This window comes from Chelonoidis abingdonii, chromosome 1, assembly GCF_003597395.2.
Source record: "Chelonoidis abingdonii isolate Lonesome George chromosome 1, CheloAbing_2.0, whole genome shotgun sequence".
In the NCBI taxonomy this organism is placed as follows: Eukaryota; Metazoa; Chordata; order Testudines; family Testudinidae; genus Chelonoidis; species Chelonoidis abingdonii.
Genome location: NC_133769.1, coordinates 16,362,753 through 16,389,934, shown reverse-complemented (window position 1 = coordinate 16,389,934; position 27,182 = coordinate 16,362,753). Strand labels below are relative to the sequence as shown.

Genomic DNA, 27,182 nt, shown 5'->3' with positions numbered 1-27,182 from the left:
GGAGCCCGTTTGGGGGGGGCAGTGTGTGTAGGGGGAGAAGATTAACCCCCGGCCGCGTGCCGCACGGAGCCCGTTGGGGGGCAGTTCCTAGTGGGGGGTGGTATGTGGGGGAGAGGGGTTAAGCCCCCGACTCGCGCCCCGCGGAGCCCGTGGGAGGGGGGGCTGGGCCTGCGGTGTGGTCGCGCGCGCGCGGACGCAGAGGGGTTAACCCCCGGCCCGTGCGCACGGAGCGGGAGGGGGATAGTGTATGGGGGGGGGGCATTCCCATTCATTCAGGCGGCGCTGAGGGACCCGGCGCGCCCGGTGCATTGTGGGACTGGGTTGGGAGTCCCGTTCGCGGAGGAGGCGGAGGGAGGGCGAGGAGCGAGCCGGTAAGATGGAGACCTGGGGAGGGGGGGGGCAAGCGGGGAGATTTAAAGGGAATCCGCCTCGCCGTTTAAACACCGCGGCCCTCACTGATGGCGGCCTCCCCGCGTTGCGGCGGCCGGCCAGGGCGCACGGGGCATGCCTGGCCCCAGCCCCTGAGCCCGGCCGCGGGGGGGCGGGGGAAGGGGATGCGAGGCGCCGCCGGGGCCGCTTTAAAAAACTCCCGGCGGTGAGGCCGGCAGGCGATGGGTTAAATTTTTCACCCGCCGACATTTTTGCTTCCGCTGGGGCCCCGCGCCGCGGAGTCCCCTGGCCGGGGAGCCTGGCGCGCGCCGCTCCCGGGGAACGTTCCATCCCCCTCCCCGCCCTCTCCAGGGCTGCGGCGGCAATGAGGGGCGGCTGCGGCTCTTCGCCTTTAAACGCTGCCCCTGCATCTCTGCTTCCAGCGAAGGGTTAACTCTGCTTCTGCTGACATTTTACCTGCCTCCTCCCGCACTTTTGCTGCTAATAATTTCGTGTGTAAGGGAGATCATTCTTTCCCACCCCGCAGCAAAGATCTGTTTGTAGGAGCCTCCTTTGGGGGGGTAGAAGAGGATTGCTGTGTGCATGGTTCTTTCCTGTGCACAGCCAGCCAGGCTCGCACACGGCTGCACAAAGAGCAGCAGTAGAGGCCCTTGCTTGCCTTTAAAGGCAGCAGCTTGAAATTTAAGGTGTCCCAGAGCCATGTCTCTCCGCAGCCTTCTAGGCTACACTCCATGGAGAAATGCTCGGTGCAGTTCTTTGCCTTGTAGATGCACCTCACTTGTGTTGCTATTCCCTGTCCTTGGGTTTATTTTGGGTAGGTATCTGGTCCTGTTCTGCAGTCATTTTTTTTCCTCACCACCGTCCAACGTACATTTTTGTTTATAGTCAGGGTTGTAGAGCGGCAAGGGTTAAATTCTATCTTCTAATATTTGTCATTGTTTTAAAGTAACAAACATCTGGAGTATGGGGGCGATTTGTTCTAATGGAGAGGGTTGTTTATTTTGCAAATACACTGGATGCTAGAAATACATGTTTATGCAGGGTGCCAAAAGTCACATGAAATTGGATCTTGCAAGGTTGCTTCCATGGTAGTGTATGAAATTATTGCCTGCAGCACATTCAGATCTTCACCAAGAAGCCTTTTGTGTTCCTTTTTCTACTGAGGTTTTTAACTAAGTAACTGTCACTTGTCTAGTTGAACGTTTATTTTTAAAATCAGGGAATATATTTACGTGCGTGTATTAGTACTCAAGTCTATGCAAAAAGTTCTGCTTGTTGTCTTTGGCCTCTAAATCCTTTCCTATGGAAGTGGATAGGGGGTGCTAACAATACACCAGCGTTTGGGTAAGTGAAGGGAAATGTTTGCCCACTTGAGTTTTTCTGGAAATAAGTAGTCTGATGAGTTCAAAAATATCTTTCCATTAAAAGCCACTCTTTTCTCCTACTTCTCTCTGCAGGTTGTTTTCTAGTTAGTATCTTCTCTGAGTCTAGTGCTTATTGCCTTGCATTGAAGATAAAAGTTACAAACCAGATGCATTGCTCATCCAAGACACGTTCTTGTAATGAGTGCTTGGATTACTGCCCAAGCTTGGGCTTTTGAAGATTTGTTTTAAATAAGTGACACGTCTCCCAGGAAAGGAGGGAAAACACTGTAAAGCAGAGTTCAGTTCCTAATTAGACATTTTTCAGGGACTTTAGAACTTGAATTGCCATTCTATACCATAGTCAATAAAATAACATCTCTGAGAGTTTGTAGAACTTGTTAGGAGGCAGCCTGTTTATAAGCAGTATACTGGGGGACCCAGTTGCATAGGGCTGTAGAGTGTGTTTTTTTTGTTTGGTTTGGTTTGGTTTGGTTTTTTTTTTTTAAGTGGTATCAAACATACCCAGTTGTGGTGTTGAACTTTTCAGCTTAACCCAGTATCAACATGCTCAGCAGTCAGTGAGTGCTGCATGTTGAAACCCTTTTGATAGGCATGACATTTGCTTTTTAAGACACTACTGTATGTAGGTTACTTTAAATAATTCCAGAAAAGCTTTTTCTCCATGGAAGACAAATTGCACCGTATCACCACCATTCCTGTTTAGAAGTTAAACTCTTCAGTTAGGCCTCTTATTAGTTTTGGAGTATGCTGTATGTCTGACTCAGTGGAAACAGAGTTCTAAAATTAGACATGCATTGTTAAGAATTTTATTAAATGAATTTCATCAGTGTCTCTTTACATTAACTTTCTAATGGGTGGTTTACTCTAAGTATGTTCAGTTCCAAAAAAAAGTCCTGAGAGGCATAAACTCTGTTCTTTTGAACAGCTTTAGTGTATGAACATCATAAAATATGCTTTTAGCAGAAATATCCTAATTAAATGTTTTCCTTAATGCTTTATATTACTAGCACATAGGTCTTCTAGGGAAAATATACCACTGGTGTGAACAGGTGTATTTCTGTTGACTCCAAATGAGTTGTGCCCTCTTAAACCAGAACTTAGCTTGCCCCATTGTTTGAAAGGTGTCATTTGAAATAAAGAGGCATTGCCTAAGGTTCTGATCTTGCAATGAGCGTAAGCTTTGTCTACACTATGCACCTTTTAGCGATGCCTTGCCGCTAAAAGGCGCGCAGTGTAGCTGCTGTTTGTCGGCAGGAGAGAGCTGTCCCACCGACAAAAACTTCCCCCAACAAGTATCAGCAGCTTTATCTCCTGCTGACAAAGCACTGTTCACACTGGTGCTTTTCATCGGTAAAACTTTTGCTGTTTGGTGTGTGTGTGTGTGTGTGTGTGTGTATGTGTATGTGTATGTGTGTTTTGGTTTCTTTAAACACCCCAAACAACACAAGTTTTGCTGATGAAGTTCCATTGTGTACAAAGACCCCGAACCTGAGTATGTTGCAGGATCAAGGCCTAACTCTCCTCTTGGGGTTTGTTCCCACTAACTAAAACTGTAACACTTTTATTTATATATCTCTCTGTTAAGTGAGGTCTGTGGATTTTTTTTTTTAATTAAACACTGGTGTGGCATAACTAGGGGAAGAGTCATATCACTCCTCTGACTGGCCTGACATTGTTCTAGTTTAAATGTCAGAAGATGGAAGAGGAACCATTCCTTTGTAGCCTCAAGAAACTTATCCTGTGGGATATGCCCTCCTGTTGTAACAGATGATGTCTGCTCAATGCTTTGCTTTACTTTTCTTATTAAAAAAAAAAAAAAAGGAAAAAACGGCAAAAAAGATCCCTGCCAAAAACCTCTACATTAATATTTTAATATATATTATTTACAGTACATACACTAACTTGTTGTCTTGTGGGTTCTAAGAATTTTCTAATATTCCCAATTTTTCTAACTAGGTTGATCAGCAGAGAACCAACAGATACATTTGCTCAAGGTGGGGGGGAAGGTAGCACTCAGAACCATGTCTGTTCGGGAGTCCTTTAACCCAGAAACTTACGAACTGGACAAGAGCTTCCGTCTGACTCGATTCACTGAACTTAAAGGCACAGGCTGTAAAGTGCCTCAGGATGTTTTACAGAAACTGCTTGAGTCCCTACAAGAAAATCATTTTCAAGAAGATGAACAGTTTCTGGGAGCAGTTATGCCCAGGTTGGGTGAGTGTTTGTTTCTCTAGTAACAAGTGATACTGCTGTTTCCCTATTTCATAAACAGTAGATCAAGTTAGCTGTTAGCCTATTAATTTATTAGCTTGCTAATTTATTTTAAAATTAAGCTGTTGTCCTATCCATATACATTAACAAGATAGGGATTGTGTCCAGAAATGTGAAGGATAAACCTGCAGTTGTCATCTTGCAGTACAAGAATAATAATTTTGTACTGCAATTATTAATATCCTATCTGCAAAGCACTTAACTATGAAGGAGAAAAAAGGAGCTATGAAATGACCCTAAAAGTAGAGAGAGAGCGAGAGAGTTCTTATATTATAAGAACAATAGAGTCTGTACATGAATAGAGTCTGTACACGAATTATGTGGAAGTTCAGTAACTAAAATAGTAACAATTGATTTCTAAAAACAAATGTATCCATTTTAGTATTTCCTCAGTGAATGAAAAATGGTCATAGTACTGTTTCAGAATTATCGATATAGTTTTGGGATTTTCCCCTAAAATATTGAACAGTTTATTTTCTGACTTAAAGTGAAACTGAGAATTGATTGTAAATAATTATCCAGCTCCCAAGTCCAGCCTCCCTTCATTTCTAAATTGAATCCACTGTTGTGAGCCAAAAGGGAAGGGGGGGAAAGAATCAGTCTTTCAGTCCTCTCGTTGTGTCATGTTCTTTATAACTTTTCTGTTCTCCCTGTAGAGGTTTTATGGAAAAGTCTGTCTCTACAAGACCTATATGGCTCTTGCCAGATTTGCTTTCTCTTTTTGGTATTTGCATAGTGCAAGGAGAACAGAAAAGTTACCTGCAGAACCAACATTCACAGGGAACGGGGTGCATGTGGGTATTTTGATACCAGCTACAGTACCTAATATTGATATAGATAAATTAGTCAAGACAAAATGTTTAATGACAGCTTTTTCAGTCAGTTCATCTGTTTATTTAGCTCTGTGTATTTAATCTCTTCCCCACAGACTAAATTTTAGAAATTCTTCCACTTCAGGCGTAACAACTTAGTTGTTTGTTTTTGAAAATATTTTACTGTTGTTTAATCTGGCATACAGTGAGCTCACTTTAAACAATTTTAATATCACTAGATAACCCTTATTAGACTAACAGGTAACAACACGGTTTTCCCAAAGGGGGCAGAATCAGTGAAAATCAGTAGGAAGCCAATGTTCCCACTTAAACAAGGGCAATCTTTGTATGAAATATATCTATGAAGTAATTGTGTGTGAGGCTCAGTGGTAATATAATTTAAGAGGACCAAAGATAAGGGACATTGATCTTATTCTGGCCCAAAATTTAATGTTTGTGTGTCGCCTTTGTTTAAATAATAGAAATGTTTTCATGAGTTTAAAAAAAAAAAAAAAGATGGTTGTTTAATTGGATTTGATTAGTTCTCTGCACTTTTTCAACTCACTATTGTTCCGTGAGAGCTAGAAAGCAAAACTGGCTCCAAACAACAATGAAATGCTAGTTTAGTTTTTATTGTTTAGCCTTCTGAATGGGCAACAATAAATGGGGGGAGGGAAAATAAGTTAAAAGCTGGAAGGAATTTTCAAAACTTAGTTTTCTCACTTGTGTTTATTAATAGACATACTAAGTCTTTTTAAAAGGTGCTTTAAGATGAATATTCCTTTAACAAATGCATCAAGAAATGCATTTGACAGTGTTTCTTTTGATGTGTTGTGCTTTAAAAGAAGGCCTGTGACTTCCTTATCCATGTGTATGGATGGTACTTCTGAGATGCTGTTAGGAAGGAAAATACCAATAATAGGATTTTTCAGAATTGAGCCCTACTCCCACAAGTAGTTAGGAATCACTCCGAGTAGTCCCAAATGCAGTTCAGAATACTTCCATGAGTAAGAGATTGCAGATTTAGGCACTCAGGCCCTGATCCTCTGAGCTCTTATGTATGGCAGAATATTTTGCACCTGTGAAACCCCCCTGAGATCAGTAGAACTTCACACAATTACAGGACGTCCATGTGCGTGAACCAGCTTGCAGAATGAGGGCCATAGCACATGTGGACTGTAGTATACTTCACACTTTTTTTTTTGCCAAAATGGGGAGAGTATATATTGAGGATATATAGCCAATCACTTCCATCAGAGTGATTTAGTTTCAGCATCTTTCTTGGTATGGATTTATTAGGATGGAAGACAAATGGATTACAAAGCTTGTTTACCAAGGAATGTTGCTACACAATCGGTGATCATGGGGATACCAAAAGCTTCGGTGGCACAGTAAGACTGCCAATAACAGATTTAGACTGAACATCCAGCAAGACTGTCTTAAGGACCTAGCTAGAGACTGATCTGAGCTGTGCTTGATCTGCAAGAAGACTCCGTCCCTTTGTGATTTGCCATGATGATTGTGATAAATTATTACTGAAGATTAAAACTACTGTTACAGTGTTTTTGGCAAGACGGTCCGAGAACAGCCACCTAGCAGACTTGAAGTACACCTGCCAGGTTTCTCCACAGAATGACATAGTACAGGGCAAACATTTTCAAAAAAGAAGAAACCCCCATCATAATCAAACTTGCCATACATTATTAAATTGCATTAGATTGTAACTCATGGATGTTTAGCTCTGACATTTATAGCTTTCCTACTTCAGTTTCCTGTCCCATTCTCAAGTTTTTCTTTGTCTTAATTTGTTTCATTTGTTTACAATATACCTCCTGTAAGGAACAAAATCATAATAATTGCTCCTTTGGCAGTGGCTTGTATTTCATAGGCCTGTTTTACAAATTCCCTTTTATTGAGAATTACAGTCATCTAAGGGATGAATAAATTATTCAGTTGATTGATGGTTTCCTGTCCTTGCAGGAATTGGGATGGACACTTGTGTCATTCCTTTAAGACATGGTGGTTTGTCTCTGGTCCAGACAACAGATTACATTTATCCCATTGTGGATGACCCTTACATGATGGTAAGTTGGCTAAAGTTGCAATTACATGTATCGCTGACTTTGATTTGTGCTTTCATTAATCTGAGTTGTCTATGCTGGTGAGAACTTGCTGTCTTGTACAATCAGCCATTGCACGGGTTGGTTTGTCATGTTCTGTCTCTCTCAGAGATATGTATGAGACAAAGAAACTCTTTCATATTTTCACTCCCGTGTCATTCCCACATTTGCCAATGCAGTTGCAGCAGTGCTTTCTAAAGAGGGGAATATCAGGAGAACAGCTAAGATAAAAAACAAAGCTGCCCCCTACTGCTGTTCAGTGAGTCACTTTGGTTGGGAAAGTGCTACTGAGGGAAATGGGGTTCTCTGTGAGGTACTGGGCAAACTGGTTCAGATTTAATAGAAAGCCCCTCTTATCCTCTGACCTACTCATGGAACCAAATTCGTGTTGGGATGGTTTTGGGCGTTCTCAAATGATTAGATAAAATTGTAGGACTGGAAGAGCCTAAATAATCATACTTAGCAATTATATTGCACTCTTCAACTTCAGAGCTCTTTGCAAAATCACTAGTCTCCCCAACACTTCTTTGTATTGTCTCTACCTTGCAGATGGAGAAACTGAGATTCAGAGAGATTATGGCCCAGATCCTCACGGGAATTTAGGCACCTGACTCCCATTGATTTCAATGAGAATTAGGTGCCTAAATAGCTTTGAGGATCTGGGCCTACATGACTTGTCCAAGGTTATATAGCAAGTCAGTGGCAGAGTGAGGATTAAAACCCAGGAACAATAACTGGATTAGGATTCGGGGCTGGTTTCCAGTTCTGCACTCAGGTTATATTACTCCCTCTCACAAAAGAGATGCATATGTTTTTACAGTGCTCTGTGCACTGGTGGTGATCTGTATTATACACCAAACTTATTTTAATAGACCATTATTAAGCTTGCAAAGTCAAGCACTCAAAAGTTAAGAAATACCTGAATTAAGGTTGCCTATGCAACCTTAATACAGCTCCCTTGCACATGTGCATTATGCTACAGCTTTAGTAACATGATCACATACTATTTTTTCTATAGCACCTCTGCCTTATTGAGTACACTGGATGGACAGAGCTCAGGCAACCTTAATTTTGACATTTACTAATTTCTGAGTGCTTGACGTTGCAACCTTGCTAATGTTCGTTAAATGAAGTTGGTGTGTGATTTCCTATGTTTTTAAAAAATATATGCCTGAAAAAACAAATTCCATCATGTGGCATCATCAGCAGAGTTGGAAATTATAGATCCACCATGCAGACCTCTGCCACTTGAACTAATGGAGTAACTGATATAATAGTATGTTGTCAAACTTCTATGTGGACCAGCACGAGAGGGGGATGAGACATACTTTGTCAGTGGATTTCCTAGATATTTGCTGACAGCAGAGGAACAGTGAGACTCCGGAATCCTGGGTTCCATTTCAAGCCCTAGAGGAGGTGGTATCATGTTGGTGCTGACTCTTCCAACCATTTCCCCCAAGTTTGACCCCTTCTGTCTCATCCTTTCCAACCTGTCCCAGTTCTGTCTCTTCGCCATGTGATAAGTGAGATCACAGAACCCCCCTTGGGAGCTGCCACCCTATGTGCCAAGACTACTTCTACCCCTGCCTTCCCTGCCAGTTCGGGGCCCCAGCACCCTGTCTTGCTGAGTCAGATGCTCCTGTCTGCTGCAACAAAGACCCAGGGTCTGAATTACTTGCACCAAAGCTGCAGGTTTCCCTGAAAGCAGCTAACAGAAGTGTTCTTGTCTTTAACATTCAGATGCCCAACTCCCAATGGGGTCTAAACCGAAAAAAATCCATTTTACCCTGTATAAAGCTTATGCAGGGTAAACTCATAAATTGTTCACCCTCTATAACACTGATAGAAAGATATGCACATTGTTTGCTCCCCAGATATTAATACATACTCTGAGTTATTTAATAAGTAAAAAGTGATTTTATTAAATATTTAAGGATTTAAGTGGTTCCACGTAGTAACTGACAGAACAAAGTAAATTACCAAGCAAAATAAAATAAAACGCACAAATCTATGTCTAATCAAACTGAATACAGATAATCTCACCCTCAGAGATGCTTCAGTAAGTTTTTTCCTCACACTGGACACCTTCCAGGCCTGGGCACAATTCTTTTCCCTGGTACAGCTCTTGTTCCAGCTCAGGTGGTAGCTAGGCGGATTCCTCATGATAGCTCCTCCCACTTTGTTCTGTTCCACCCCTTTATATATCTTTTGCATAAGGCAGGAATCCTTTGTCTCTCTTTGAGTTCCCACCCCACTCCTTCTCAATGGAAAGACACCAGGTTAAAGATGGATTCCAGTTCAGGTGACATGATCACATGTCACTGCAAGACTTCATTGCCCACTTGCCAGCACACACTTATACAGAAAGACTTACAGGTAAAACAGAGCCATCTGCAGACTATTGTCCTGGTTAATGGGAGTCATCAAGATTCAAAACCACCAATAATGGCCCACACTTTGCATGATTACAATAGGCCCTCAGAGTTATATTTCATATTTCTAGTTTCAGATACAAGAGTGGTACGTTTATACAAATAAGATGATCGTACTCAATAGATTATAAGCTTTGTAATGATACCTTACAAGAGACCTTTTGCATGAAGCATATTCCAGTTGCATTATATTCACTCATTAGCATATTTTTATAAAACCATATAGACTGCAATGTCACATTCCACTCCTAATTCCTTGTTCCAGTCCAAATCTTTGCTCCTCAGACATCTCACCTCAGTCTCTTTGTTCAGCCCATCCTAGCCTCCTCCTATGAGCACACTCTGAGTTCCAGTTTTCCCCCTGACTCCCGGTCTTTCCCCTTTCCCACACCCAGTCCCAGTATCCTTGTCCAGCAAATCCCAGTTTTCTCATTCCTGGCTCCTCCCCCAATCTGCTTCTCGTCCCAGTCCCTCTGCCTGTGAGGATAGCACATGATGTGCAGTCTGAGTAATATTAGGAACTGGGAGAGGATAGAGGACAGAATCTTTGGATATTTTAATTGATAAGCTCCCGGAAGTCTCTACTGAGCATGTGCAAGCAGTGATTTTTTTTTTTTTTTCTTTCTTCCAAGAACTTATAACTGGGACAAATTTGGGTGGATTTTTTCACATGGATAGTAAAAGGCTCATCTCTGACACAAAGACCACCCCCTGCTTCCAGATTTCAAGTCCTTGCTTCAAAGCATGGGGATGCTAGATCATTTTTAATAAAAGTTGCATTAATTTTTTTAACATGGACAAAACATTTTTTCATAGCCTTATTTTTGGAAATGGCTGAACCATTTTGACTGAAATTTTTCAACAACATTACACCTGAGGCAGATACAAGTCATGCAGAATTTCAGTCCAAGTGGTTATAGTTTGGCAAAGTTCTAAGCAATTGAAAACAGCTCTTCTAAAGGGACGCGTTGAGGGGAGCCTTAATAGGCGGTGTGTGCTACAAGTCCCGCATGCAATATAAGAGGCATGTTTTAAGTAGGGGAGCAGAAGAGAGCTTTGTTTTCATGAGTTTTCCTTACTCCTAAAAGTAGATCCATTTGTTTCAATGGGACTAATCATATGGCTAAAGGTTTGCAGGCTGAAGCCCCAGATAACCAGCCAAGAGCTTGGACACTTATACCCAGGCTATCCACAATTATGAACCTTCTGGTGTTTGCCAATACCGGAGGCAAAGTAAGTGTGTTGCCAAGTTTGTCTCCACCTCAGTTTTCTCAGACTTGAGAACTGCAATTCCTGAGTGTGTCTCCCTGGGGGTTTCACCTATTGGTAGCGTATTGCATTGACCTCCTGCCATTAGACCAGAGAACTGTTGTCATTATGGTTTTGAAAACCTTATCACTTCTTCTTAAGAGAGCATAAACTAGCAGCTTGCTTGGTAAACACTGAAGATAGTGCTTAATAGTTTGATAATCCCAATACAGAAAAGAAAATGACATGTTTGAGCCTCCTTAATCATCTGCACAAACTAGCAGTGGGTCTCCTTGGAGCCATTCATTGTGCGTAGTGAGCAAGTCTTTTAAAATAATTTAAAATACTCAATTATATTCCAGTTTCAGATATATGCAGAGGGCCCCACTAACATCAGTGGGGAGCTGTATGTGTATATTTGAAGTTGGATGATGGTCCATTGTGGTCAGATTGTACGCTGTAGAACAGTATATTCAGAAGATGAGCTGGGCACCTTCTAGCAAAATTATCTGCTTTCTATCTAGGATTTTTTTCTTTGGCCCAAATTATTGTGCTTACATATGCGGAGCAGTTATTTTATCATATTAAGATTTGGGGGGAAATTCCAGAAAAATGGTGGTTAAAAACATAGGGTCAGATTCTGTTCCATCTCTATAGATGTAAATCCAGATTAACTTTATTACTCCTGAGGGAATTCTGTGCCAAAAATTATATGCACAATATTTTAAAATTCTGCAAATTTTATTTGTCAATAAGTGGGGCTCCAGCATGGCAGTGGGAAGCACAGGCCACTGGTTGCATTGACGTGGGAGATTACCCTGAAGCCCTGACCTCCCCCGGTACTGGGACTCAGCAGTGAGGCTGCACCTGACCTGACATAGTGTAAGAACTGGGTCTGCACCAGAAACACCGCAGGGCTCTCCCCCTTTGTGCCAGGTGCACCAGGTGTGGGTGGGCAGGCTCAGCCAAGCAGAATCTAAGTGTGGAGGGGCTCGGTGTGGGGGGAGAGGTTTTTGTGTGGGGCAGTGTGGGTGCAGGCAGCTCAGAGGAAGATTTGGATGCACAGGGGTTTGGGAGTTCCAAGTGCAGGGGCAATGAAACTCTGCAGGGGATCCAGCTGAAGGTGGTTGGGATTCAGCAGGAGGGGTCTGGGTATGGCAAGATGGGACTCGGTGGGGGGTGGATCTGGATGTGGAGGGGTTCACTGGGGAGGGGTCCAGGTGTAGGGGGTACAGCTTGTCAGGTTGAGGGTTTGATGGGCCTGATTGAGTGAGCCCCAGCTGCTGCCAAGGGGACACCACATGCTGGGCTTCCACTCCCTCTGTGATTCCCCTATCCCCTTTTCTTCTCCATCCCCCTCCCCTCACTCCCACATTCCCCTCTACCTATTCCATCCCTCTTTCTTCATTTCCCCCAACACCCCCCTCCTTACCCAGCCCCACTGCAGACACTCACTGTTGCACAGAAAACAGGAATGCTCCCAGCAAACAGAAGGGGAGCACAAGACCCAAGAGGCGGCATTCAGCTGCAGTGTCAGCAGAGCTCAGAGACAGCCTCCTTCAGGTGGGCAGCTCTGCGCTTGCAGAATTGGGGAAAGGGCGATGGCAGTGCATGTAACCCCATGTGTCGTGCCCCCCCCCATGCCTCACCTCTGTTTGGGGGGAAGCAGTTCCCTCCCCTCAACATCACAGGAATTGGGGCGGGGGGTGCTGTTTTCTGTGGATGCACAGTCACACAGAATCCCCCCAGAAGTACTTTATTAAAGCCTGTGGAGGTACCCCAGACCTACACCAATGAAATTGAGAACAGAATTTGGATGATGATGTGGGGTGGGTTGGTTGGTTTTGTTTTGACATCCCTTCCTACTCGGTATGTTCTTCATCAGAGATCTCAGTGTCTTCAGCTCTGTTCCCTCATCAAGGAGTGCTTGCTATCTCCTCTCTGCTCTTAACAGTCTGACAAAAACTGTTTTGTAGGCTAAAGAGGCCTTCAATTATGTCTGCATAACTGCATTATGTCCTGAGTGATATCTCTGCATTCCCATCAGTAGTTTTGCACAGGTATAACTGATGGGAACTTAGTAAACAATTCTGAGATAATGTAAAATAAGGATTGGAATCCAACTTGTTGTCTCATAGCTATGCTGGTTCTGGAAGGCTAACAGAAGTGGAAAGCAATATAAACTTACGGGGCTAGATCATCAGCTGATGTAAATTGGCATATTATAGCTTCATTGACTTGAGTGGAGGTACGGTTTAAGCCAGTTCGGAACTGGACCCATTGTCATTAAAGCGAGAAGGTCCGATTTAGAGTAGAGGCAGGGGGCAGGTCTGTGTAAAACTGGCACATTTTCACGCCAATCTCAGAGTATAAACATGTTAAAGACTAGGACTGTCCTGTTCATGTGAAGTATTATCTGAACATATGGAAATGTTGATCTGGATGTTTTTGTCTTTGTTTCTTTGCAGGGACGTATAGCCTGTGCCAATGTCCTAAGTGACCTTTATGCTATGGGGGTCACAGAATGTGACAACATGTTGATGCTCCTTGGGATCAGTAATAAAATGACAGATAGGGTAAGGTCCATGATGTTTACTGTGAAACAAATGAACCCAAACCTCCCACAGTGTGTTACCGTAAATGATCATTTAGCTTTGCAGTACACATGTTAATGTTTTTTTCCTCAAAGTTTTGGGCCTTTTTAAAAAAGGGCTCGGTGGGTGGTCTCATAGGATGCTACACCTAAGAATCAGTCACTTGCATATTGATAGGACTTCTGTGTTTGCTTGCCAACAGGCTGGCCCTGAACATCTCTTCTCTGGCTGCGCTTTTTCTGCCAGTGCTTTAGTTGTCTTCTCCCAAATGGTGTCCCTGTTCCTGCTCAGCCCTCCACAGTAGGGGCCTGAGACAGCTCTTGAATACCGTGTTGATAGGTGTGGTATAAGAACTTGTATAGGTACTCTCTGGGGTCTTTTGTGCCAGCTGATATAATGCTTTCTTTGAAGCACTACTGATCAGGTGCCAGAGAAAGTGAGGTGGATTTTTGGAAAACACCAGCACCTGTGGCAGATGGCAGAGCAGAAAAAGAGCTGCTCTCTTGGAGGAAGAAATGACCTGGGACCCTGTTGGTTGCTCAGCTGGGTGGGATAGTGGGAAACAGAGAATAGAGAGCAATCTCTTTTTCAGGCGCAAGGGCCAAATTCCACTTTGCCCTATGGCACTAACATCCTGTGGGCTGCCCCAGATTAAACAGCAGGATGTTCTGAATTTTCAGAATTTTCTGCGGTCCATAAGGAGCAGAGACTTGGATCTATGCAATCCTTGGTTCATGTCACAGCTTTTTTTAGCTCCTGTGTGACCTTTTGGGGATGTTCCTTCAACATTTTACAAGGAGCTGTGAAACCATCACAGTACTGTATGGAATGTCAGTTGCTGGAGCCTAACTGTTTCTAGGGCTTGATCCAGCTTCTGCTGAATGAAAATCTTGCCCTGGACTTCAGTGGGAGCTGGACTGAGTTTCTAATACCCTGATCCAGTTGTGAAATGAGTAGACACTGCTTATATGAAACTCTGACCTCTGTACTTTGATCTGTAGGAAAGGGACAAAGTGATGCCTCTAATTATCCAGGGTTTCAAAGATGCAGCAGAAGAGGCAGGAACATCTGTGACTGGTGGCCAAACAGTGTTAAATCCTTGGATTGTTTTAGGAGGAGTGGCCACTACAGTCTGTCAGCCTAATGAATTTATAATGTAAGTTAAATCACTAAACAAAATCGCATGGTGCCATATCAAAGGGTTAAATAAAGGTGTCTCTTCCTTTTTAATACCGTTATCGTGTTCTTTATTTTAATTTCTCCTGATGAATAAAGATATATTTTCTCAGCATTTGGGTACCCTTGTGATGGATACCTTAGAGATAGCTAAGATTGCTGCTAACATCTTTCTTGCACTGGTTTGCTTTTTCAAAAAGAGTCTACGGTATCAGAAATGAAACATTGTGCTCATATATGCTCCTTCAAGAGGCGGATTTAAGTTTTGGAATCTTTAGATCTGAATGATAGTTGGGGATGGATAGCCTGGCTTCTAAAAACTGGTTAGGATGCTCATTTTTTTTTTTTTTAAATGGTATCTGAAGTACCATATTAATGATAGTTAAGAACACAAGAAATGTCACACCAGTGCTGTGCTTACAGCTTTCAGGCTATCCGTTACCTCGTATTCAATGTTAGCGAATGTTGAATGCTGTGGAGGAAGGCATCAACCCTTCCCTGTGTGGAGTATTATACCATAAGAAGGAATTTCCCTCTGGCCACAGCTTGTGATTCATGTATGCCTTGAATTATGACTGATAACATGTCCTTTGTTTCTTCTGCCCTAATGTACCCAACAACTTAATAGAAAAATGCATGATCTTATGCAACTGAAGGCACTGTCCTTTATATGAATATCTTATCTCCTTTTAAATATATTCATAAGCTCTCTGCCTCAATAATATCCTGTAACAATGAAATCCACAGGGTAATTTATATGGGATTTTTCTTAGTTGTATGTCTTCTAAAAATATCAATTTTAAGTGCAATGGAATGTATGATATTGTGAAAATATTTCCAACCTAATACTCCTATTCAAGTGTACATTTCACTTCCTAATTAATATGGGAACACTTTGTTCGCAGGCCAGACAATGCAGTGCCAGGAGATGTGCTTGTGTTGACTAAACCTTTGGGAACGCAAGTGGCTGTAGCTGTCCACCAATGGCTAGATATTGTGAGTAAACTGCTTAGAATGGGGTGAAGCGTCTGTGATATTGCGTGAAGGGACACAGCATTTTGAAATGGGAATGCTCACTGGTTTTAAGTAGTATTTAAGAGGATTACTGTCTTATCCCTTTCCCCACACCCTGTATCTCCCTTTTGTGTTTAGATTACAAGTGCTTCCAGGGAGGGGTTGTCTGCTGCTCTTTGTTCAGTGCCTAACGCAATGGGGTCCATTTTTTTTGTTGGTCATTGGGCACTACTGTACTAAACAAGATTAATAACAAAAAAAAAAAAAATGGATCTGGACGCCTGTCAATGAACAAAGCAAGGACTTGACATCCTGGGTGAAATACTGGCCCCATTGATTTCAGTAGAGCCAGGATTTCAGCCAGTGTTCATGGACTTTCTGTATATGGGTACATGGAAATATCTCTACAGTCCATATCTTACACTTGGAGTTTAAGAAAATATCTATAGTTGCACTATGTACATGGAAATATTTCCGTGTGTTACTTAAGGCAAACGTGTAGCTACTGAGCTGAAAAGTGATTGTAAAATTGGCATCTGTTTGTGATTTGGCTCTCACTGTATGTCTTCAGAATTACCACTGCTTAGTTTGCATTTTAAAAAGATGTGGTGTTACTGTTCTGGGGACTGCAGAGTCAATAGATTGCAAGAAGAGTGAGCTGATATCTAATTCGCCTGGGGTGTCAGCCACTAAATTGCCAGATGAATTCTAATTCCAAAATCTCTGTTGTTAGCAAAAGGGGGGTGGGAAACGTGCTTGATTTCCCCCCCGCCCCATGGAGCCTAGGTTGAGTCTGAAGAATGGGCAGCTAGAAGAAACACTTATTTTCTCGTTAAATTTGTAAAAGAAGATCTAAGGTCTGATCTTGCAATCTGCGTAGCTGCAGAGTCCCACCCATGCCAATCAGATCTCAGGATGGGAGGCCTGAGAGAAAATACCTAATGTGAAAGTTATTGGTGGGAAATAAACATGAAACAGCAAGATGACCTTTTTATGGTCTCTTTTCTGACCATAATCTCACTTATTGACATGTTTCACTGACATGCAGACTCACAAATGAAGACTATTCTGAAGTGCCACATATTTCAAGTACTTCTAATTTTTCTTGACTGTCAACCAAAGCACTTTTCTGCTGTGAAAAACCGAGGCAGAAAGGAAATTAATGTATATCTTTAATTGTGAGCAAAAGAAAAATTCTGTTGAGGTTGCACCACCATTTTTGTTTTCTTTTTTAAAAAAGAAGAGAAAACAGAGATTACCCATCATATTTATCTATATATAAAGCTTCTAAAGGGGTGTTACTTTATCTTATATAAATAGATTCTTTGTACCAGAAAATGCTTTGAAGAGAGACTGCATGGTACAGCAACTTTTGTACAGGGAAGAAAGGAAAGCTTGAATATGGAGCTTGATTAGAGTAAAAAGTGAGCTAACACATTAAATGTGGTAAAGAAGTAATGAAAGGTTCTTGCAGGCTATAGCTATAGGGATAATGAAGTGGAAGGATGCTGTATTAGGAAATATGAGTGGGCTTTGTGTCATTCATAGGCAAAAATGAAAAGGAAGATTTTAGAGAGAGTTGAAGATAGGAAATGATGCAGGGAAGATCTGCAGCTCACATCTTCCTCCTTCAGTTGTGTAGTCGCAGGGAGTGGAGCAAAGATTGAAGAGCATGGAGTGGGATTGCTCTGACTTGCAGATATCTAAGATGGGTCAGTATCTGACTGGGAGAACTTACAAATGAAACTGTGTGCTACAGAAAGGAGTGATGATGATAATATGGGTAGGTGGAATTTTTTTGAGTCATTACCAAACCAGTGCTCCAGCCTGATGGTAGAGGTAACTGTGCTACTGAAAGTACTCTCCTTCAGATATTGGTTAATACCAATGTCCACTAGTGATTATTAATGATTGTATAGATCTTCTTATAAGAGTGTTAATTGCAGTGTCCTGACCAGATTCCAGCTTGAATAATTATATTTTCATCTATTCCAATTCTCTCCCTTGGTTTTTCATTGCATATGCTTTTCACTTCCAATCTTTGTAGTGTTGCTCTGAACTGTTTGAAACAGATCAACTGTTAATCTAGATGTAGCATTATTTCCAGTAATGAATTAAGTTATCTCTGTTTATTGAGTATCCTTTCACGAAGTGTTTTGGGATTGTTTGGGATAAAAGGCACTATATAAATACAAGTTGTTGTTAGCACATGATGTTAGAAAGGGATGGAATGTGGAGTAAATCTGTGAAAACGTTTGGAAAAAGGAAGGTAACTTTTTAAAATGGAGGTGAACCTTACAGGATGATATGATCCCAGCTTGCTTAATGAGAGCATGCTCTCCCCTACAGCGCTCAGAACTGAGGGAACAAGGAAAGATCATTTGAAACTCTTGCTGTCCATCCCGAGGGTTGAACTCTTGGGTACTGATGGCCCAGGCTTCTTGGTGGAGAGTTCCCAGCTGTGGAATTATTCCCTTTCTTTGTCCAAAAGTGCCTTGGTTTGCTAGATGTTGGGCATGTTGTAAGGTGCATCTCTTTTAATCCTGCATGAGCTCTGTAAGAGGGAGGTATTTAGAGAATAGATTACCCTACTGCATCTGCCCACAGAGGGCACTGTAAAATGTGTACAGCACTTAAATCTTGTATCTAATAAATCTTTAAATGCAATGCCCTATGAACTGCAATATCTAGGCACAACAGAGTGATCAAATATAAATGGAGAAACTTGTTTCATGTTTCTGTAAACGTAAAGACATATCAGTAAAATATCATTGACTTTAAAACGTTAGTCCCATCCCGGATTAAAGTTGCATAAATTTGAATGCATTTTAAAACACTTATCCACAAAACTAAGAAAATAAACTAAATAAATCATCTCTCTCCTCCCACCAAATAGCCAGAAAAATGGAATAAAATAAAGCTAGTGGTAACTCAAGAAGATGTGGAGTTAGCATACCAGGAGGCAATGATGAACATGGCAAGGCTCAACAGAACAGGTATGAAGAATGAGAATGCCCTCGAGGTCTGGGGTTTTTGGGGTTTGCTTTCCACGTTTAATTTCTGCTGTCTGCTGTGGGGAAATAAGCTACATCAGCACAGCCTCTCATCCTTAATCTGTTCAATGTTCATGAAGCAAGATTAAAAAGACCCCTGTTAATTATATAGCAAAGGCACAAATGGTGCTTGAGATAAATGTTTTCTGGGTGAGTGAAGTAAATAACATGTGAGTTAGAGCAGCAGTTCTCAGCTGGGGTTCTGTGGTCCTGTTGGGGCTCTGAGCTGTTTCAGGGGATCCAAGCTCCAGCGCTTCCCACAGGGCTAAAGCCCAGAGGTGCTGGGATGAATCCTGGAGCCCTGGTGACCCCCGCACCCCCCCGGGCTGAAGCCCCAAGCCCATGGGCAAAGTTGGAGGAGCACGAGGGGTGTTGCTCCCCCAGACTGCAGTCCCTTATGCAGAATGGGGCAGTCCTGGGGTCAGCTCCACCCCCCCACCTCCTCCTGTCCCCCAGACCGCTAAGGCCCCCGCCCCATGGCCAGAGTGGAGGCTAGAAGCTGGAGCCGAGCAATGCAGGGCAACTGCTGCTCTGGCTGGAGTCATGGAATAGGCAGCCGCTGTGTTCCCCCATCTTCTGCTGCTGGTGTCTGGGATTGCAGCTGCTCCTCTGCTCCCAGCCCAATTTGACTATTCACGCAGCCATTAACAGCTGCCCAGGCAGGGGTACCTGGCTCCGGGGCTGGCAGAGCTCTCGAGGAGCAGCGAATGCCGGGGGGGGCCCTCCTGGCACACAGCCTTAACTACCCCTCTCCCTGCACCTTCAGCTACCCTCTTGCCCACATACAGCCTCTAGCTATCAATAGCCCTCATTGCACACAGCCCCTGGCTACTACCTGCCTGCACCCTGAGCTGTTTTTAAACTTTCTGAGCTAGCATTCCCTCCTCCGAGTCCCCGAGTTTATAATTTTTGGTTGTGTCCCATCTCCTCCCTCCCCCAGCCCAGACAGGCTGGGTGGCCTGCTGAGGTGAGTCAGGGGGTGGAGGTGGCACTCTCTTCCCCGAGCCGTGCCAGGCACCGCCGGTCCAAGCCCCACCAGGCCTTGCTCCTGCAATATGGAAGTCAAATTATATACTTCTACACAAGGCGCCCTCCCCTCCTCCATCCCTCCAGTCTCTCTCTCTTCCACTCCCCCTACCACCACCACCACCACTGGCTCGACCCTGGAATTTTTATACAACGTTGGGGTGGCCTCAGAAAGAAAAAGATTGAGAACCTCTGAGTTAGAGAATATTTTAAAGGGAAAATGGGGTCTGTGCTGCCGCTGCTTTTTTCCCCCCCTCTGTGATGCCTAATGAAGCCCTGAAAGTAGGGGTGGTCAAAACTTTAAATTTAATTTTTCACAAAAACTTTTCAAATACATGATATTTTTCATTTATTTTTAATTCAAAATGTTGTTTCAGGATCTTTTTCCCTCATGCCAACCTCTCTCCCCCTTCTCATTTTCTTCCTTCCCCATCCCCTCCCCCTCCCTTTTTCCAGCTGGAAAAAGTGGTGTGTCAATTCTTTCCTTTAGTGTTTGGGGGTTTTTTTTGCTTTTTACCATAGAAACAGCAAGCGGCGTGTCCCTATTTTTTGTTGGACATCTTTTTGGAGGGGGATAGAACTGAATATGGGAGTTTTTTAAGCTTTAGTTGAGGATGCTGGAATGCTTAAAAATCTCTTCTCTCACTTTCTCAGATTTTACTTCCCTGGTACTTGCCCTCCCATTCCAGGAAAAAATAGACCAGATGACCTGGATTTCTAATGTAAAAAACCCCTCTCAAACCTTGTTCATGCATCAGAAAGTGCTTTAAAAAGGGCAAAACATTTTTCCCCTTTGTAGGTCACCTTCAGCAGCATTTAAATGCTCTTAACTAAAGCTATTGTCCTGCATGTGGGAGTTCCTTTCTACCGGCCAGGAGCTTGGCAATTACAAATGCCCAAGGATTCCGTGAATGCCTAGGTGGGGAGGCTGAAACCTTATGGAGTTGGCTCTGCTTGTCTGTCTTTACTGCCTGACCTGTACATGCTCTCTTCTCTAAGCCCTCGGAATGCAATGTGCAGGCCTCCAGTTAAAAAATTATGAAGTAAATTTTGAAACCAACAAACCAATTCCATCTGAATCTCAACTTTACAGCTAATGGGCCAAGCCAAAACCCGGGGCACTCAACACCCTTCATCCCCAAACGTTGGGGAAACTTGGATCTGGTACCATTAGCACATTTTATATAACATGCTCATAAATATCATGTAATTAAAAATTATATTTTGCTGTATTTAATTACACTGAAAAAAACACTGTCAAATCAAATATTTAAAGGGAATCTGCTCAGTACCTGTGAATTTCTGTTGTCCCTATGTTTTAATTGACTTTTCCACTGAAAGATTTGAAGCTTGATGGTTTCTGTTAGAGCAGGGAGGTTAGATATTTATTTTAAAGATCTGTAACAGCATTTTAATTGTCTCTGTCATACTCTATAAATGTTACTTTCCCTGTTTATTTTTTCTTGTCAAGCTGCTGGACTTATGCACACTTTCAATGCACATGCAGCTACAGATATCACAGGATTTGGAATCCTGGGGCATGCACAGAACCTAGCCAAACAACAGCGAAATGAGGTGTCCTTCGTTATCCATAACCTTCCTGTCCTAGCCAAGATGGCTGCAGTTAGCAAAGCATGTGGCAATATGTTTGGCCTCATGCATGGGACCTGTCCTGAGACATCAGGTGAGTGACTTATTTTTTTCCTTCAGAATTTCACAGGATTCCAAAGGTGTAGCTACGGACACCATGTGTTGAGTTCTAAATGGTGTAACCATGCTAGTAAGAGTGTTAGCCATATAGCTGCTCACAATTAACTTTTTCAGCCTGTGAACAAACCACCAAGCTATTTTGAATGTGCCTCTTTCCTCCCTTATGAAATACTGTATTTTTAAAACCTTTTGTGGGGAATATCTGAAACATTTAGCATTTACAATTAGTGATTGGTTCTGAATTTCTTTAAATTCTTTTAACTTATTAATTACAGATCAGTGAATATTTGCGTATGTACATAGCTAGCACTGCATTTTCTCAAAAGTAACACTGCCTGCAATGCTACTGTCCATCAAAAATGTATTTTGTATTTTTCTTTTATAAATCTGTGTATGAATTTTAGTACTGGATTGCCAACCCCCTAGACTGAAGCCGTCGCTCTATCTAGCACAAGCATCAACAGTGCAGGTTTCTCCCCCACTGTCCTGTGAATGTGTCGCAAACCTGACCTGGAGATACTATTGCTAGTCCTGAGAAAGGAATTCAGTCTCTAAGATCCATTCAATACTTAGTATCGCTAGAGACTGTAAGTAAGATGCAGATTGTAGTGATTATTTTGTCATATTTGCATCCATCTATTAGAAATTAAGCTGATAAAACCAAATTTCATTTCACATAAGCCTCTAAACAGCCATCAGGTGGCAAAGCGTTTGAACTGAAGACCAGGAGGTAAACAGCTCCATATCTTGTTAATTCCCTGGCCGTACAGCCTCTCAGAATAAGAGCTCTGTTCTTCTCCTTGAAGTTTCTCTTGCTACCTCATTTTTCCTCTTGGTCTCCCCTTGTTTCTTTACTCACTCTCTTTACTTTTTGTTTCCTCTCCTCTTCACCCTCTGCGTCTCTTGTCTTTTCTCTTCTCTCTTCGAAAGTATTATTCAAGTTCTCTGGAGAAAGAGAGACCCTGAAAGCAAAACGTAGTCTGAAGATCTGGAAAGAGGTATCTCAATGAGAGCTATAAACTTTCCCCTAGTGAATATGCAACTTACTATAATATGGTCAATTGTTCTTTAGTCATAATTGATTAAAGAGAAGCTCTGTCCTGGGGAGACTTTGTGGCTCAGATGCTTAGGATGTGGAATGTGATCCCTTTCAAGAGTTCAGACCCAGTCAGTACAGATGAAAAATATTATGTGGCGGCTGTCTGGGGACTTACATGAATGTGTTTGCTAGTCTTGAGTCCCATTCTTGGTGGACAGATATCTACATAACAACCACCACCTCAAGTGGGACTAATTGCCACCTTAGTTAGCAGTTGCAGAGAGGCCAAACACTGCCTGGGAATGGAGACTGAACTACTTTACGCTCTGAGGCACTTCCCTCATGAGTGAGAGGCTGCGGTATAGCGCTGGACAGAAATTTGCGCTGGTATATCCTGGCCCTTGTGCTATCCCTGCTCTGTGAATAGAGCACTTCAGTCTCAGGGCTGTCCATCCCACACCTTGGGCCAGCACTGTCTTTTCCTAGAAAAGATGAAACTCTGGAAAACAAATTAGATGATTCATAAGGAAGGTGTGTCTTTTAAACTCTGTGTGAATTCCTTTCAATTGGCTTCTCCACAATTATTTACAATCGGTGTAGATGTGGATGGATGTTGCTTGAATACCTCTCGCCAGCTTTACAGGTATTTATGGACTTGGATTTGACAGGTATTACAAAACATGTGAGTTGGATTTTATGGATATGTATAGCATTTCCTGTATTTACTTATAGGATAATTGGAGCAGTTACCCCTTGTTTTCTTAAATTTCCTGAAATATTACATCTGTAGCTTCATATTTTGCAAACAGATTTTTGTAGCAGGGTACAGCAAATGATGGAAAGCACTCATAACTGTTGTTTCTTGAGTATACACCAATACCAGTGTCAGGGTGACAAGACTTTCACAACAAATAGTAGACGCTACATTAGGAGTTAGTGATATATACCTGGCCAGCACATGGGGTGGTGGTGTTCAGATGAGAACTGTTTTCAGTGGAAACTTGCAAAAAGCCTCAACTTATGACATCTCTGTTTCTAAAGATCATAAGGCAGATTTATCATTGGCATACAATAGCAGGATAGGCAACTAACAGGAGGGGCTGAGGGGGAAAATTGATGAGTGCAGGTTACTTCCTTGCACCTTTATTAATTATTTGTCCTGCTATACTTTTCACCATTCCTCCCTTTTGTCTAATTGGTATGCAAGTTGTTCACTGAATGCCAAATGCAAGTTATGTTGTTTAAATTTATTCTCTGACCCATTTGCATCACCAGTGAAGTCACTGTTGAATTTGAACCAGAGACTTCCATGGGAATAGCACTTGCTTCCCCCAGGGGTTAATTTGGCCCATTATGTTTGCAGTAGTTTACACCTCATGGTGTTTTTTTGCCTTTCTGCTTTTGTTGCTTTTGATTAAAGATATTCACGAGGGAGTGAATATCTTCAAATGCCTGGGAGATGTAGGTGTTTTCATGCATAGCAGACATAGTGAGTCCACATAGCACCTAGAAACAATGTTTCTATATATATTACTTTTTAACTACCATTACTGTTGAAAAACTGCTTCTTCTGCAGCCTTAAACTAAAGAGAGTTTCTGTTTCATGTAATTTCTTTCCCTTCTTGCCCATGTGGGAAGAGCATGTTGTACATGAAGATACTCAGTATGCACAAAAAAAATCTAAAGACCATGGCATGCTAGTAGCCTGCAGCTATACCCCTATAAGATGTGATCTATACGATTTTACAGGATGAGTAGGATTGGCACACTTTTACAAAAGCTCAGAGAAACTCCTGTGCACTGCTGGAATTTTTGTGGGTGATTCAGTAGATGGTGCTCTTCCCCCAGAGTCTCGTCTAAATCAGTGACCTGCTATGATGATAGTGGGCACTGTGCTGCTGGATGCGCCATCCTAGATTAGATGCAAGACCCAATGTCTTTACTATTTCTGGTCACTTAAGATACTGTGGCACTTCTCATAAGAGTAGGAGTGCCCTGGCTAAATTCTTCAGGGACTATCTATTTTCTAATACCACAGGGTTGTGTGAGATTGCTATGCATTGAATGTGTGTGTTGTTTTAACATATCCGTTCCTGTCTGTCTCTTTCCTACCATCAGGTGCTGTGAGGTTTGCTTAGTAAAATCAACCTATTTACAGATCTTTTATGGCACTTATTGCCATAGTGTCTGATCATTTCACATACACTGTTAGAGCAAGACTTGTAGGGTCAGACCTAGACATAACTTTGGGTCGCATTCTGACACCTTTACTCACCTTGAACAGCACCTTACTCTGTGGGAGGTTCCAGTGAACTCAGTAGAGCTATATGAGGATTAAGGTGCTATGCACATGGGAGTCAGGGTATCAGAATAGGGCCCTTTATTCATCACAATGATTATATGTGAATTTTTAGTACGGGTGAGTTGCAATATTTGTTATAGTTTTGCAATGCCTTTGTTGTGTTTCAATATATCTTTTATCAGTGGGGTAGCCATGTTAGTCTGGATCTGTGTAAAAACGACAGAGTCCTGTGGCACCTTATCGACTAACAGAAGTATTGGAGCATGAGCTTTCGTGGGTATTCATGCTCCAATTCATGTATTATGCCCCAGTACTTCTGTTAGTCTATAAGGTGCCACAGGACTCATTGTCAATATATCTTTTGTTGTCCTTAGCATGTTGCTTTTTCACTAACTTTTGCAGTGCTTATTTGGTTACACGTTATTTGTTAAATTTATGGTTATAGTAAGTTTCATGTTTCACAGTGACAGCAGAAAGGCCTCCACCAAATCATCTTCTGCTGTCCTTATTCTGTCAGAGAACCTATGAAGCCAAGAAGAGTTTGCCTGAATAGGGGTTACAGGGTAAGGTTCTAAATGTTTTGATGTTTAAATGCAACCAAAAGTTAATGTGCTGATCCTTTTTCTTTGCAGGAGGTCTGCTTATCTGTTTACCACGTGAACAGGCAGCACGTTTCTGCGCCGAGATCAAATCTCCGAAATACGGCGAGGGTCACCAAGCATGGATTATTGGGATTGTAGAGAAGGGCAATCGTACCGCCAGAATAATAGATAAACCACGAATCATTGAAGTTGCACCACAAGTGGCCACTCAAAATGTGAACCCGACACCTGGTGCCACTTCTTAATCTAGATAAAATAGCTATTTGTTTTGTTTTTAAATAGATCTATTCCTTTATCATCCTACAATTTAAAGAACTGTAAAAAGAAAAAAAACTTCATTGTGTCTGCACATCTGATGGCCTTAGGTCAGTTTGAGTGGATACAATTAATAAAATAAAATCCATTGCCTTTTTTTCCTGTTACATTAACTGAAGATGCACCTAATCTTGAGGCAGCTTCTGAGTTGAGAATTATATTGTTATCCAATACTGTTGATTCATTTTGAATCTTTAGACACTTATCTCTTGCCGCATAGGCTCTTTTTTAAAGGTGCTTTCACGTAGCACAGACATTACCAGTAGTAGTGTCAAATAGCAATGTGTGTCCTTTCATTATATGTATATTTATCATTGTCTAATTTTGGATGCCGTGAACGATATTCTGGAAAGGCAGTAAATTGATAGGTGACACAGTGGGTATACTCAAGTAGTAAGAGGGTTGCATGATTACATTCAGTCTTTGACTTGTAAAGTTTTAGTTTTACTCGACAGCATCTACAACCCTGGACATTGCTTGGTAGCACACTCTCTTAAACAAGCAAGTGCTAACTTTGCATGGAAAGCACTTCATAGTTGAAGGAGAAATTTTAATTTCATTATTTGTAGACCTGACAATATTTACTGTATTATCAATAATTGTTTTCTTTATTGATAGTAAGGAAAAAATAATAATTGCTCAGTTTTGCAATGTGATTGGATGTGCTATAGTGCAACAAAGGAATTGCAGACAAAAGGAGTTTTCAGTATAATATTGATTTACAATTCACTATATAATTAACTACACAAATAATTTTTAAATATAATCACTTTAAAAACAAACCTCTGTTCTGTGGATGGTAGTGTTTAATACATTTTACATTTTGTATAGTGATTACAAGCCCTTTTTTGTTTCTTTAAAATCAGCAGCTGTTTAGTATATTTTTAGTATTTTTGTTCTTTGCTCAAATACCTTTTGTGAACGCTTCTGTGATCTGTGTTTAAAATCTACATTGCCAACTTTGCAGCTTGAACTTAAGCTTGTTATTCAAATAAATATTTAATTTTTTTTATTGCTCTTGTACAAGCGCATGACGTTTTTTGATTTGTACTTAAATTACAGGGATGGAAAACATCCTACCTGCATTTTTTTAAAAGTGGAATTATTAAAACTTGTTCTTGCCCTAATAGGTAGGTTGTGATAGTTGTTCCATCCAGCTTGACGTCTCTTGTGATATCAAAGTAGTGGGATGAGTTGATTATCTGAAAGTGTCTAATTCTTTTTATTAAGAAGCATAAACTCCAGGATGACTTTTTAATCCTTTTATCCATAAATCAGCAGTTAACTCTGTGCTGTAAAATACCCAAATGAGATTCCATTTAACAGTGGAAGGAATGCATCATGCTGTTTATCTAAAAGCATACCTGCCTTCCCCAACAATGGGTTAGGCTGCGTAACTGTACCCTAGGGTAAGGAACACTACTAATAATTATACCAGGAGGAAGAGCCCTTCATATGCTTAGTTTAGCTGTGCTCTATTACCTTCCAAAAAGAGTGAGACTTGCACCCTATACAGCTCTCTTGCTGAATAGAATTCAGTGTATTTTACTGAACCAATTGCTTTAAATGTGTTTGCCAGATTGTTGTATGGAGTGTTGTAGCCATGTTGGTCCCAGGATATTAGAGACACAAGGTGGGTGAGGTAATATCTTTTATTTGACCAAAAGGTACTACCTCACCCACTGGGTCTGAT

General features: G+C 41.8%; 1 protein-coding gene across 3 annotated transcripts; it reads left to right on the top strand.

Moving 5' to 3' along the window:
• Window positions 1–313: 313 nt before the first annotated feature.
• On the top strand, window positions 314–26,501 carry SEPHS1 (selenophosphate synthetase 1). 3 transcript variants are annotated; one of them, XM_032777126.2, is made up of 9 exons: window positions 314–371; window positions 3,732–3,989; window positions 6,839–6,942; window positions 13,127–13,234; window positions 14,254–14,408; window positions 15,334–15,424; window positions 18,339–18,438; window positions 20,993–21,205; window positions 25,205–26,501. In XM_032777126.2, exons 2-9 carry the CDS (start codon window positions 3,797–3,799, stop codon window positions 25,417–25,419), a joined length of 1,179 nt encoding a protein of 392 aa, XP_032633017.1. In that variant the 5' UTR covers window positions 314–371; window positions 3,732–3,796; the 3' UTR covers window positions 25,420–26,501. The 3 variants fall into 3 exon arrangements, with proteins under 3 accessions (XP_032633017.1, XP_032633016.1, XP_032633019.1); XM_032777125.2 differs by lacking the exon at window positions 314–371 and adding an exon at window positions 1,117–1,204; XM_032777128.2 differs by lacking the exon at window positions 314–371 and adding an exon at window positions 1,249–1,734.
• Window positions 26,502–27,182: the final 681 nt, after the last annotated feature.